The 14245-nt window shown below is 57.4% G+C and overlaps 1 protein-coding gene and 1 pseudogene across 1 annotated transcript; one reads left to right on the top strand and one right to left on the bottom strand.

Moving 5' to 3' along the window:
• Positions 1–241: 241 nt before the first annotated feature.
• On the bottom strand, positions 242–4754 carry LOC142364971 (uncharacterized; annotated as a pseudogene).
• On the top strand, positions 3046–13981 carry LOC142364972 (uncharacterized). Its single transcript, XM_075445283.1, has 4 exons — positions 3046–3181; positions 4611–4858; positions 4987–5295; positions 11912–13981. The coding sequence occupies exons 1-4, from the start codon at positions 3046–3048 to the stop codon at positions 12863–12865; spliced, it is 1647 nt and encodes a 548-aa protein (XP_075301398.1). The 3' UTR covers positions 12866–13981.
• Positions 13982–14245: the final 264 nt, after the last annotated feature.

Consider the following 14245-nt stretch of genomic DNA (forward strand, 5'->3'; position numbering starts at 1 on the left):
AAAGCATACATTTTAAGCAAAGGAAAAATACAAGATGGACTTCAGTGTTTAACAAAAGGACCAACTTCTTAGTCTGCATCCAGCCAATTTATTTTCAGCACACTGTTCTTCTTTCTTGGTTCAAATTTCAAATGGACTGAACAAGTCACAGTGCCAGGTGACATCTATGAATCTTTCCTATTAGACATATGGAAAGAAGAAGAAAACAGTGCAGGACCCCAAACAATTAAAAACATACAAGTTTTCAGTGATACTAGTGCTTTAATTCTTTAACAGTGAGAAACAGATTTTGCATAATCCACATTTTGAGAAAGCTGACATTGAAAGCAAATAGAGCATGAGATGGATAAGTGGAAGAGCAGTTCCCATGGGTGCTGAGCAGCACCCATAGATTCCCGTTGCTTCAGAGAACTGTTCTCCTCAGCTCAGCTGCACGTCCGGGTCTTGCCGTCAGTTGTCCCGCTGTTTCTCCTGCTGTCCATGCCTTCTGCCATGCTTAGCATGGCCCACAGCCCCCATAGCGCTGGCTCCAGAGCTTGCTGGATGAGGAGGAAGAAGACAAGTAGCCCCCATAGACAAGAGAGCCCTGCAGGCCCCTGGGGTGACCCAGCCCCACTGGGGCTGAGGAGCCCACAAAGCTCTCCTGAGGGCAGGAGCTGAGGATGGGGCCCGGGAAGGTGATGACCACAGGTGGTGGGTAGACCACGGCACGCGAGTCCCCGCAGGAGGTGACGCAGGGCTCGTTCCAGGCGTCGGCCACGGGCTGCGGGCAGGCCACCTCACAGGGTGGGAAGCAGCGGGAGCTGAGCTGCTGGCTGGAGAAGGACATCCTGCGGGCAGGGAGGTGAACCTGCAACACACCGAGGAGCTGGAGTCAACCCACCGCCCATGAGTCGTCACGCAGACCACCCTGCTCTGCCTCGCCAGCGGCAGGGAGGGCCCAGGATGTGCCGTATGGAGTTGCTCTGCTAAGGCTCAGGTGCTTTTTCTCTTTTTCTTCCCCCTTCCCTGCCTCCCTTCCTCCCTACTCACTGTTGCTGGACTTGAGATCATGGTGGATGAGGGGATGGGGGTCCCACCACAGAGGCAGCACCCATGGGTGCTCTCCCACCCCGCCCTGCCCCTCCCCACCGCACACAGCACCCACAGGTGCCCCCCACTCACCGTTGCCGGACTTGAGGTCGCGGTGGGTGAAGAGCATGGGGGTCCCACCATGGAGGTGGTGCCCATGGGACCCCCCATTATGTGGTGGGTTCTCCCCCACCCTACCACACGCTGCCCTGCCCCTCCCCACTGCACACAGCACCTATGGGTGCTTCCCCCCACCCCACAAACTCACTGTTGCTGGACTTGAGGTCATGGTGGATGAGGGGATGGGGGTCCCACCACAGAGGCAGCACCCATGGGTGCTCCCCCACCACGCCCTGCCCCTCCCCACCGCACACAGCACCCACAGGTGCCCCCCACTCACCGTTGCCGGACTTGAGGTCGCGGTGGGTGAAGAGCATGGGGGTCCCACCATGGAGGTGGTGCCCATGGGACCCCCCCATTATGTGGTGGTTTCTCCCCCACCCTACCACACGCTGCCCTGCCCCTCCCCACTGCACACAGCACACATGGGTGCTTCCCCCCACCCCACAAACTCACTGTTACTGGACTTGAGGTCATGGTGGATGAGGGGATGGGGGTCCCACCACAGAGGCAGCACCCCTGGGTGCTCGCCCACCCCACCCTGCCCCTCCCCACCGCACACAGCACCCATGGGTGCCCCCCACTCACCGTTGCTGGACTTGAGGTCACGGTGGATGAGGGGCACGGGGGTCCCGGCGTGGAGGTAGCGCATGCCGCGGGCCACCTGCCGCGCCCAGTCCAGCAGCACGGCGGGGGGCACCCTGCGCCCGGCCAGCGCCCGCGATAGCGGCCCCCCCGTCGCGAACTCCATCACCAGTCAGAGGTGGGGGGGGTCGAGGCAGACCGCATGCAGGGCCACCACGTTGGGGTGCTGCAGGTGGGCGTAGAGCCAGGCCTCGCGCTGCAGGCTGGCGGCCCCCGCCGCCCCCGCCTCGCCCCGCGCTGCCTTCACCACCACCACCTGCCCCCGCCACGTCCCCCGGAACACGCGCCCGAAGCCCCCCGCCCCGATCACCTCCTCCAGCCGCAGCTCCCCGAAGGCCGCCCGCGCCGGGCCCCCCCCGGGTGGCGAGGGCGAGCGGGACCCCCCAGGTGAGCGGGACCCCTCGAGCGAGCAGGACCCCCCCAGTGAAGGGGAGCGGGACCCCCCGGGCGAGGGCGAGTGGGACCCCCCTGGTGAGGGCAAGCAGGACCCCCCCCGGTGAAGGGGAGAGGGACCCCCTCAGGGAGGGTGAGCGGGACCCCCCCGGTGAAGGGGAGCAGGACCCCACTGGGGAGGGTGAGCAGGACCCCCCTGGTGAAGGGGAGCGGGACCCCCCCGGGGGAGATGGGGAGGGGGACGCACGGCCCTGCTCCATGGGGTGCTCCCACCCCCCCACCCTGGTGATGGTGCTGGGGGCGGGGGGGGGTATCTGGGGGTTCTTGGAGGGGTCTGGGGGTGGTTGGGGGGGTCTGGGGGTGGTTGGGGGGAGGCCTGGGGGTGCTTGGCGGGGTCTGGGGGGCGCCCAGGGGGGTCCTAGGGATGCTGCGGGGGTCCTATGGATATCCGGGGGGGGGTCCTAAGGGTGCTCAAGGGTTCCTGGGGGTGCCTATAGGCGACCAAGGGGGTCCTAAGGGTGCCTGGAGGGGTCCTATGGGCACCCAGGGGGGTCCTCTAGGTGCTCAGGGGGTCCTATGGAAGCCCAGGGGGTCCTGTGGGCACCCGGGGGGTGGGGGGCTATAGGTGCCCACGGGGGTCTTAAGGACACCTAGGGGGTCCTATGGGCACCCAGGGGGGTCCTCTAGGTGCCCAGGGGGGTCCTATGAGCACCCCACGAGTGCCCCACAGCTCCTCCGGGTCACCAGGGCCATATAGATGCTGCCTATAGGGTCTGACAGCTCCTGGGGGTCCCACTGGGGGGGCTACAGGGGTCTATGGGGGCCTACAGGGAGTCTATGGGGATCTATGGGGGTCTATGGGGATCTATAGGGGTCTACAGGAGCAAGGGGGTCTATAGGGAGTCTACGGGGATCTATGGGGGTCTACCAGGGTCTATAGGGGCCTATGGGGGTCTGTGGGGGGTCTATAGGGGCCTACGGGTCCCTGAGGGGGTCACTGGGGGTCCCCATAGGTCCCTACGCCCTCCCCGAGTCTCTACGGGCTGCCACAGCTCCTACAGGTCCCTCAGGGTCCCTATAGGTCCCTCGGGGTCCCTGCTGCTTCTGTGGGGTCCTGTGGGTCCCCCCAGACCCCCACGGCTTCCACAGATCTCTACCTATAGCTCGTATAGGTCCCTGGGGGTCCCTATGGGCTCTAAATGTCGCTGGGGGTCCCTATGGGTCCTGGCAGGCCCCTATGGCTCCTATAGGTCCCTGGGGGTCCCGGCAGGTCCCTACGGCTTCTATAGGTCTCTGGGCTTCCTATAGCTCCCGTAGGTCCCTGGGGGTCCCTATGGGATCTATATGTCGCTGCGGGTCCCTATGGGTCCTGGCAGGCCCCTATAGGTCCCTGGGGGTTCCTATAGCTTCTATGTGTCCCTGTAGGTGCTACAAATGCCTGGGGGTCCCTGGGGGTCCCGACAGGTCCCTATAGCTTCTGTAGGTCCCTGGGGGTCCCTGCAGGTCCCTGTTGCTCCTACGGGTCCCTATGGGCTCCGTACGTCCCTGGTGGTCCCTATGGATTCTGGCAGGTCCCTCTGGCTCCTATAGGTCCCTGGGGGTCCCTATGGGCTCTATAGGCCCCTGAGGGTCCCTGTGGGGTCTGGCAGGTCCCTATGGCTCCTATAGGTCCCTGGGGGTCCCTATGGGCTCTGTGGGTCCCTGGGGGTCCCTACAGGTCCCTGGGGGTCCCTATGGGCTCTGTGGGTCCCTGGGGGTCCCTGTGGGGTCTGGCAGGTCCCTGTGGCTCCTATAGGTCCCTAGGGGTCCCTACAGGTCCCCGGGGGTCCCTACAGACTCTATAGGTCCCTGGGGGTCCCTGGGGATTCCGTACGGGTCCCTATGGGCTCTGGCACATCCGTGGGGGTCCCTGGGGGTCCCTACGGGTGCCTCTGGCTCCTACGGGGCCCCGGGGGTCCCTCCGCCCCCCCCCCCCCGCCGCTCCCAGCCCCCGTGACCCCCCTCGGGTCCCCTCCGCCCTCCCCTCCCCGCTCCCCTCGGCTCCGTCCGCCCCGCCCGGTCCCGCCGTTGCCACCCCCGCGTCCCGGGGGTGGGGGGGGAAGAAGCGGCGGCGTCTGGCGGCGGCGCGGGGCGGGGGGGGGGCGGCGCGGCCTGCGGGCTCCCGGCAGTCCCGGCCCGCGCTGGCTGGAGGCGGCCCCGGGGAAGGCCGGGACGTTGTCACCGGGACAAAGGAAAAGGAACCAGCGCCGGACGGGGCGGGCCCGGGGCCTCGGGGGGGGGCCCGGCCCTGGGGGGGAACCGGGCTCCGGGGGGGGGACAGGACCGGGGGGGGCCGGGCCGGGGGTGTGGGGCGCGGCCCGGTGCCCCCGGCCTACCCCGAGGCCTGCGGCGGGGCGGGGGTTACGAGGCGGGAGGGGGGGAGCACCGGGTCCTCCAGGCCCCCCCGACCCCCCCCCCCGTGTGGCGGGTCCGGACGCCGGGGTCTCGCCGGGGCCGCTGGAGGGCGCCCTCCTTCCTGCCCCCCCCCCCCCGTTACCGACGTCCGGGGAACCCCGGCGTCCGGGCCACGCCCCCCCTCACGGCGCCTGCGCGCATGCGCGGGACCCCTCCCGGCGGGGCGCGGCGCGTTGTGAGCAGGCGCGGCGGGGGCTAGCGTTGGCCCCGCCCCCTCCGTCACTCTCAGGGCGCATGCGCGGAGTTGCGTCTGTTCGCGGGGAAGCGCCGCCACCGGCGCCTGCGCCCCTCCCCGCCCTCTAGTGCGCATGCTCAGGGCGGGGCCGGAAGGGCGCGCCCTCCGCGCACCTCGCGGGGGGGCCAGGGCGCATGCGCGCGGAGGCAGCGCGCACGCTCCACTGCGGAGGGCGTGTCCCACGGCGCGCATGCGCTCGGCTCACCAGCGCTGTCGGAGCGGCGCTCGCGCGCATACGCCAAGCGAGGGGGAAGCCGGCGGTCGCACGCGTGACGTCAGACGCGCGCCGCGGAGCGCTTCCGGCGTGGACCCGGAAGCGGCGGGGGCCGGCGGCGGAGCGGGACCGGGACCTGGGCTTCGGCCTCGGCCTCGGCAAGGTGAGACCGGCGCGCCCAGTAGCGCCCAGTAATGCCCGGTCCCCTCCCAGTGAGTCCCAGTGCCGCTCCAGCGTCTCCCAGCGTCCTTCCAGTTTCCTCCCAGTCCTTCCCAGTGCCCTCCAGGCCCCTCCCAGTGCCTCCCAGTACCCCCCAGTACCCTCCCAGTGCCCCCCAGTGAGTCCCAGTGCCCCCAGTCCCCCTCCCAGTCCTTCCCAGTGCCACCCAGTCCTTCCCAGTGCCCCCTAGTCCCCTCCCAGTCCTTCCCAGTGCCCTCCAGTGATTCCTAGTGCTTTCTCAGTGCCCCCCTGTGCCCTCCCAGTCCTTCCCACTGCCCCTCCCGGTGCCCCCCAGTTCCCTCCCGGTGCCCCCCAGTTCCCTCCCAGTGCCCCCCTGTGCCCTCCCAGTGCCTCCCAGTTTCCCTCCAGTTTCCCCCCAGTGCCCGCAGGTGAACTGGGAGCGGGCCAGGCGCTGGGACCGGCCGTGGGCGCCCCGAATCCGCCCCCGCGCTCGCCCCCCGCCTGGGTCTGGTGGGTGCCCCCCCCCCCCCCGGTAGACTGCGGGACCCCCACCCACACACAGCGGGGAGCGCCTGCCCCCTCCCGGGGACCCCAGGGCTGGGGGGGGGGGGCTGTGAACTCCTTGGGGGGGGGCTGTAACCTCCTGGAGACCCCAGGGCTTGGGGGGGGGGCTGTGACCCTGGGGGGGCTGTGACCCCGGAGGGGGGGCTGTGACCTCCTGGGGACCCCAGAGCTGGTGGGGGGGGCTGTGACCTCCTGGGGGAGCTGTGACCCCGGCGGGGGGGGGCTGTGACCTCCTGGGGACCCCAGAGCTGGGGGGGGTGTCCTGTGATCTCCGGGAGGGCTTTGGCATCATGGGGGGGGTCTGTGACCTCCTGGGGGGGCTGTGTCAGACCTGGAGGGCTGTGACCCCCCCCATGGGGACCGGAGCCCCCCCTGGGATCCCCCCGGAGACGGTGGCCCCCCCGGGACTCGTGCTCTTTCTCGAGGATTTATTCTTTTTTTTTTTTTTTTTGCCAATTCTCGAGGGGATTTTGGGGGGATTTGGGGGGTTTGCGGGATTTGGTGGGGGGGTTGGGATTTGGGGGTCGATACAAAAAAAAAAAAATTAAAAAACCCCTCCAAACAGCAGCTCCAATGTGGATAGTTAGGGCTTGGCGGTCGGAAAATGTCGTGCTGTACGGAAAGGTAGGCCCCTTCCTCCTCTCCTGATAGCCAATAGCGTTTAGCCCATGACGTAAGCAGACGGAAGTGACGCTGTAAACCTAAGCTATATAATGCTGTGCTACTTATCAATAAACGTCATTTGCTGTCCACCACATTGGTGTCTGCAAGCTGATGGCCCGAGCGGCCGGGGGGTAGGTTGCCGTGCCGTTCCTGAACCAGGTCGTCATGCCTTGGAAGGCAACAAGTGGTGCCGAAACCCGGGAAAGTCTCGCCTGGAATCAGGTGAACGGCGGCCGGAGCGGCAGGACCAGCCCGGCGGGGAGGACGCTCCCAGACCAACAAGGAGGATGGAAGCCCTTGTGAAGGTCATATCGCAATTACATAAGCAGTGGGGGATTGATTGTAAGCCCAAAGATTTTACGCTCGCAGTTGCGAGGCTTTTGCAAATTGGGGTCATTGACCAGCCGGTGGATATTCTCCACCCTGAAGTGTGGGATAAGTGTACTAAAGCGTTAGCCGAGGAGACGATGTCCTCGGGTTGTGGGAAAAACTAAGTCGTGGGGGAAAGTCGTGCAGGCCCTGCAGAAAGCCATACAAGAACAGGAGACCTGGAAGGCGGCAAAGAACTGTTTGTTAGCTACCCCAAAACTGGGAATCGGGGCAACCACACAGACTTTGCACCCACCAGACGATAACGGCTCTGCTGAGCCTGAAGATCAGCAAGAGGGCGACACGTCCCCTCAACTCCCGGACCCCGACCCGCTTACGGAGGGACAGAAACAGGCTAAATCCTTCTGGGGCGGGTTAGCCGAGGAGGCTAGGGGCGCCACAAAAGAAACAGAGTCTGAGGAAGTCTGGCCCACACCACCGCCCTATGTGCCCCAAGATGGCGCCAAGCAGGAAGGGGAAGGGCGGGGCAAAAATGCCTTTCGCGGGAACAGGGAGGAAGCGCTGAAGTTATCAAGCGCACACAAACGGGAGGCGGAGGAGAACAGGGGGGAGAGGGGCGGTGGGAGCGACCAAGAAGGGGAAAGGGGGGCAAGCGGGGGGGCAGAGAGTGTGCATTTCGAAAGGTGCGCCTGTGGGGTGGGCACCCCACCGAGCGGAGGGCGGGGCTGGCCCGGGGAGGGAGGAGGAGCGGCCCGCCCATAGGGGAGGGGGCCGGAGCTCGACAAAAAGGTACTGGCGACCGGAAGTAACCAGTCAGTCGAGTTCCGACTCCGATTCAAACACTAGCGGGGACGAGTGGCTCGCAACTGATTTAAACTTAGAAGAGAAGGAAACAGAGATAAATAAAGTCAAGAGCCAAAATATCCCCATCCAAATTAAAGAGGAACCGCGAGGGGGAGAAATCCCTCTCACGGACTGGAGGAAAATAAAAATTGTGTGCACTGACGGGGCCCCATCGGCCACGCTAGCGTTCCCGGTCCGGGTGACGGACGGGGGACAGAGGGTCCACACACCAATAAACCCTAAGGATATACAAGCGATTGTTAAGGCAATCGCGGATGAAGGCCTTAATTCTGCCATGGTCTCCACCCTCATAGATGGTATATTCGGGGGAGACGATATGCTCCCGTTCGATATAAAACAAACTTGTAGATTAATCTTTGACGGGGCAGGGATGATCGTTTTTAAACAAGAATGGGAGGACAACTGTGTGAGGCAACTGGCCCAACTAACTGGGGCAGACCATCCACTGCATGGCTCCAGCCTGCAGCGGTTAATGGGCACAGATCCCACAGTGATTACCCCCCAAGTACAAGCCCAGGGCCTGCGGGCCCATGAAGTTATGGCAACTACTTGTGCGGCCAGAGAAGCTATTCGCATGGCCTCTAGAGTCATTGCCAAACCATCGCCATGGTCCACAATAAAGCAAAGTGAAAGTGAGAGCTTTACAAAATTTGTGGATCGTCTCCAAGCAGTGGTCGATTCTTCGGCCTTGCCTGCGGAGGCAAAAGGCCCAGTCGTAGCAGAATGTTTACGTCAGCAGTGTAATTCAATAACCAAAGAAATCCTGCGATCACTACCAGCGGGATCAAGCATCGCGGACATGATTAAGCATGTCGCGAAGGAAGAACACCTAACCCCCATCCAGGCGGCCGTTCGCACCATAATGGCTAATGTAATGACATGTTTTAAATGTGGCCAGGCAGGCCACGTCATAGCAAACTGTCCTCGGTTGAGAGACGCGCGCCAAAATCGATCTAGAGGACCGTGTTGGGCCTGTGGAAAGAAAGGGCATTTCGCCAAAGAATGCAAATCTACAAAACAGGGAAACGGAAGGGGGAGAGGGCACTCGGGCCGTGCACAGCCCTCTCCCACTTAGGACATCAGGCGGCCCAATTATGCCAACCCCAAGTGGGGCGAGGCGCTTCCGAACCCACTACCCCCTCGGGAAGTGACCAATTTTATGGCTCAGCCGACGATCCAGCCGAACCTGTCCCTATCTCAGGGACAGCAAGGATCACCCCTTGGGGGCGAGACCCCAGGGTGGCCCTGGCAGTAAAGTGTGATAACCCGCCAGTAGTGTGGGGAATGTGCTCCCTCTATGACACCCCAAATAGCACCATCATTAGTGTCCCTTTTTTAATCGACACCGGAGCAGATGTTACAGTTATCCCTGAGACAAACTGGCCCCCACATTGGAAACTGGAAGACGCCCCCATGGTGGGAGGAGTCGGGGGATTAACCCGAGCTCGGAAGAGTGCCCAATTGGTAGCAATCACACTTCACACTGAAAAAGGACCGGAGAAAATCATTACCCTCTTTCCATATGTTATGACAGGAGTCCCACCCCTGTTGGGAAGGGACGCTCTAGCCCTACTAAAAGCCAGGGTGACAAATTTACTGTAAGGGCCACTGCCGTACACCCACCTCCACCAATTAAACTGACGTGGAAATCGTCTGACCCAGTGTGGGTCGAGCAGTGGCCCCTGTCGAAGCCTCGAATGGATGCCCTTCTTGAGCTAGTTGACCGTGAGTTACAACGAGGTCACATAGAGCCTTCCACTAGCCCATGGAACACCCCAGTTTTTGTAATACCTAAACGAACCGGCCAGGGGTTTCGCCTCCTCCATGACCTGCGTGAAGTAAACAAAAAAATTCAGCCAATGGGACCTGTCCAAACATTTTTACCCATGAACTCTATGATACCGGAAGGACAACCCTGTGCTGTCCTTGATATTAAAGACTGTTTTTTCTCGATACCTCTGCATGAAGAAGACAAGGAGCGGTTTGCTTTTTCTGTTGTGTTTCCAAACAGCCAACACCCCAACTTATGTTTCCAGTGGAAAGTGCTGCCTCAAGGAATGGTCAACTCACCTACCATCTGCCAGATTGTGGTGGACCGGGCATTAACACCAGTCCGACATAGCAATCCGACCGCGACCATCATTCAGTACATGGACGATATCTTAATCGCCGCACCGTCGGGAAGCCACATGGACCAGCTCGTGTCAACAGTCTCGGAAACTCTGAAAACAAATGGGTTCGAAATCGCAAGTGCAAAAATTAAAAAAGGACCGTGCGTAAGCTTTTTAGGAGTAGGGATCACGAGTTCCTACATGACCCCCCCCCCCCAAATAAAAATCCGTCGCCACATCAAAACACTCCATGATATGCAGCAATTAGTAGGGTCCTTACAATGGCTCCGCAACATTGTACTGGTCCCTCCCGAGATCATGACTCCCCTGTACGATCTCTTAAAAGGAAAGAACCCATGGGAGCAAAAAATCCTAACAACGGAAGCAATAAACTCTCTCGACTTTATTGAGCAACAGGTATCATCAAGTACACTTGTCAGATGGAATCCAAATCTGCCACTTGATCTATATGTACACTTTACAAAAGGGGGGGGAATGGGAGCACTAGCACAAGGCCCCCCTGAAAAAGCTCAACCAATACAATGGGTAGTTCTGGGAAAACCATCACGCGCATTCTCCCCAGGAGTTGAATGCCTTGGTAATCTCATCATGAAAGGCAGAAAACTTGCCCTCAGACACCTAGGCATCGAACCCGCCAGGATATACCTACCCTTCCGCAAACAACTCCCTGCGCAATCAGTAGCAATGTCAGAGTATCTGGCCATAGCTCTCGTCGGATTTGGCAGGGAAGTCCGTTATGCTATAAAGCCTCCCTGGACTCAAATGATGGCAATTGTCAACATCGACCTCCCGCAAAAGATCATAGATCGGCCCCAACAAGGACCAACGGTCTTCACAGATGCGTCCTCAACAACTTCAACCGCGGCGGCGGTATGGCAATCGGGAGGAGAATGGCACTGCATTAAAATGACCGATTGTGCGCTCTCAGCCCAACAATTAGAAGCTGCGGCCGTAGTATTAGCGTGTGGACTGTTCCCAACAGAACACCTCAACATAGTGACTGACTCACTGTTCGTGGCCAAGCTTTGTTTAGCCATGTCGGGGCCTGGCGTGTCAACATCCACAACAGCTCTAATGCTGGAAGAAGCACTTTTCTCCCGAAAAGGCACCATATCAGTCATTTAAGTTAACAGTCACAACCCCGTTAAAGGCTTTTTCCAAATCGGTTACGATAAGGCAGATGCCGCTGCAAAAGGCTTGTGGACGCTAAGAGATGCCCGTCAGCTGCACGAGTCTCTCCACATCGGAGCTAAAGCGCTAGCAAAAAAATGTGGGATCTCACTCACCGAAGCGAAACACATAGTAGCCACGTGTCCCCACTGTCAGAAAACACCACTGTGGTCCAGCGGAGTCAACCCCAGAGGTCTCAAGGCCTCCGAAGTGTGGCAAACAGATTTCATGCTCTGTCAGTTGATGAAACCTCGAGCGTGGCTAGCGGTAACCATAGATACATACAGCGGACTAATCGTAGCCACACACAACACCTTAAAACCAACTCCAAAGCAACCATCCAACATTGGTTGACAGCCATGGCATGGCTCGGCATCCCCAATCATATCAAAACAGACAATGGTCTGAATTTTGTCTCTAAATCAGTTCAGACATTTGTTTTGAAATGGGGTATCACCCTGACACACGGTATTCTGTATAATAGTACAGGACAAGCTATAGTCGAACAAGTGAACCAGACTCTGAAATCTAAATTAGAAGTGTTAGCAAAAACAGAAGGTTTTGCTAATGCCATTCCCCCGGGAGACCAAGCACGCCTGTTAGCAACTGCTCTTTTAGCACTAAATCAGTTCCCCAGGGGGGAAGAGGTAAATAGCCCCACCCAAAAACATTGGGCCACCCGAGCACTAGAAGACGGCCCGTTGGTTATAATTAGAAATGAGCTGGGAGAATGGGAATAAGGGTGGAGGCTAGTTCTTACAGGGCGAGGGTATGCCGCTGTCAAAAAAGATGGAAAAGTTAAGTGGTGTCCACTTAAGTCCATTAAACCAGACCTCCAGAATAAAACTAATGAAAACTGTGAGTTTTTGTTCACAGGACTGGATCATCGAACACCCCCGTAACCCGTACACCCCGGTGACAAAAGAAGACGACAAGTCGACAAACGTCCTGTCCGAGCCTGGAACTTCCTCACTGGCAGAATCCAGACAACAGCAGAATAGCCTCCGCAAAGGGGGGCTACGATACCCTTGTGTGATCCTAATCTTGGAGCTTGTCACTATAGGACAGGCAGAATCAAGTTACCATCACCATCAGCCATATAGGTGGGTCCTACGGAACCTTGTAAATGGTCGAGTAATAAGAGAAATCATAACAGCAGGACCTCCTAGCTTTGCTGCTCACCTGTGTGAATTAGCACCCATAGAGCCCTGCCTAAATCAGCGGCCCTATTACTTATGTTCACAATCTAACCCAGAAAAGGGATATTGTAATTCTCCTAATCAATATTATTGTGCATATTGGGACTGTGTCACTATCGCTTCCGCTTGGACACCCCCAATCCAAGACAAATATTTAACAACAACATGGGGACCACTAGGTTGCAAACATCCACGACTTGATTGGTCTGGAGGATCTGTAGGGTACAGTAATTGTGACGCTATAATCCTCCAAGTAATTCATCCAGAAGACTCAAGATGGGTAACAGGAAGAACTTGGGGAATTAGGTATTGGGAAGAAGGACAAGATCGAGGTGGATTGATACATATAAGGAAGGAGGAAATAAAAAACCCTCCTCAGGGAGTTGGCCCCAATTCAATTATTAGTGGACCAGAGATAACTGCTAGCCCCCTGGAAACCACCCAAAACGATGTAATATCCTCTCTCGATGGGACGAGGGAACCCCCCTTGTGGAAACTAATGCGAGCTACCTATGACACCTTAAACCAAACCAACCCAAACCTAACTGCACACTGTTGGTTGTGCTATGATGTGAAACCCCCTTTTTATGAGGCTATAGGGGTAAACACGACATATAGCCTAGACACCTGATCTGTACCACTTCAGTGTTCTTGGAGAGAGAAGAAAAGGGGGATAACCATGCAATATGTTTCTGGATCTGGGGCCTGTATAGGCAAAGTGTGGGGACAAAAACGGAAGCTCTGTAGTTCTGTCTCGTCCACAGTGGGAAAAACCAAAGAAAAATGGGTTATTCCCTCTGAAGGAGCTCAGTGGATCTGTTCCAAAACGGGCCTTACTCCATGCATATCTCTGGCTGTATTTAATCCTTCCAATGAGTATTGTGTTCAAGTCATTATTGTTCCAAGAATCCTATATCATGAAGAAAAAATAATCTATTGGGATGCAGGAAAACCCCGCATTACAAAAAGGGAACCTGTCACTGCTATCACAATAGCCACCTTATTAGGTGTGGGAGTGGTAGGGGCTGGAACAGGAATAGCATCTCTCATACAACAACAAGAAGGTTTCAGCTCCCTAAGAGCTGCTGTAGACGAAGACCTGGAACGAATAGAAAAATCAATCATGGCATTAGAAAAGTCCTTAACCTCACTATCAGAAGTTGTGTTACAAAATAGAAGGGGAATGGATATTCTTTTCCTACGGCAGGGAGGGCTCTGTGCTGCATTAGGGGAAGAGTGCTGTTTTTATGCTGATCACACCGGAGTAGTCAGAGATACCATGGCCAAAGTTAGAGAGGGTCTAGAAAAAAGGAGAAGAGACAAAGAAGCTCAACAAGGGTGGTTTGAATCGTGGTTTAACCATTTGCCATGGTTAACCACCCTAATATCCACCTTGATAGGGCCGATCGCGATGATTGTAATAACACTAATTTTTGGACCCTGTATACTGAATGGAATCGTGTCGTTTGTCAAGAGTCGACTAGAGAAAGTTAACATTATGTTTGTAGAACACCGTCAACTGCTTTAAAAACGTACCTACCCAGTGTTATCCTCAATTGCCCCTAAAAGTTACCTCAACTTCTACCCGTTTACTGTGCCTTATATTTTTTCAGGTTTATAGCATATACTTTTTAAAACTATTATAAAATACAGAATAAATGTAGAATAAGAATAAGAATGTCGATAGAATTTTTAAGATTTTAAGATTATAATTTAAGATTATATTTTAGCTAATTTGCAAATGCATTTGTTTAAAGTACCTTATATTTATTATTGTAAGATCTTAATATTTATATTTTTAAGTTATAGTTAAGGTTAATTAAGGTTAAGTCTGGCCAGATGTTAAGTTTAAGTCTTAAGTTAAATATTAAGTTAAGTATTAAAACTTTTATATTTTATATTAGCCTATTTAGTTAAGCATAAGGAGGGGGGAAATGTGGATAGTTAGGGCTTGGCGGTCTGAAGATGTCGCGCTGTATGGAAAGGTAGTCCCCCCACCTCCTAACAGCCA

The sequence above is a fragment of the Opisthocomus hoazin genome, chromosome 30 (assembly GCF_030867145.1).
Source record: "Opisthocomus hoazin isolate bOpiHoa1 chromosome 30, bOpiHoa1.hap1, whole genome shotgun sequence".
NCBI classification, from domain to species: Eukaryota; Metazoa; Chordata; class Aves; order Opisthocomiformes; family Opisthocomidae; genus Opisthocomus; species Opisthocomus hoazin.

What these genes read in the sequence shown, in the direction of transcription:
- LOC142364972 (XM_075445283.1), top strand. Translation starts at nt 3,046, where the DNA reads ATGGGGGCCTACAGGGAGTCTATGGGGATCTATGGGGGTCTATGGGGA. An exon ending in GTCTATAGGGGCCTATGGGG is followed by an intron (nt 3,182 to 4,610) that starts GTCTGTGGGGGG and finishes GCCTACCCCGAG; the next exon opens with GCCTGCGGCGGGGCGGGGGT. An exon ending in CCGGCGGGGCGCGGCGCGTT is followed by an intron (nt 4,859 to 4,986) that starts GTGAGCAGGCGC and finishes CCCGCCCTCTAG; the next exon opens with TGCGCATGCTCAGGGCGGGG.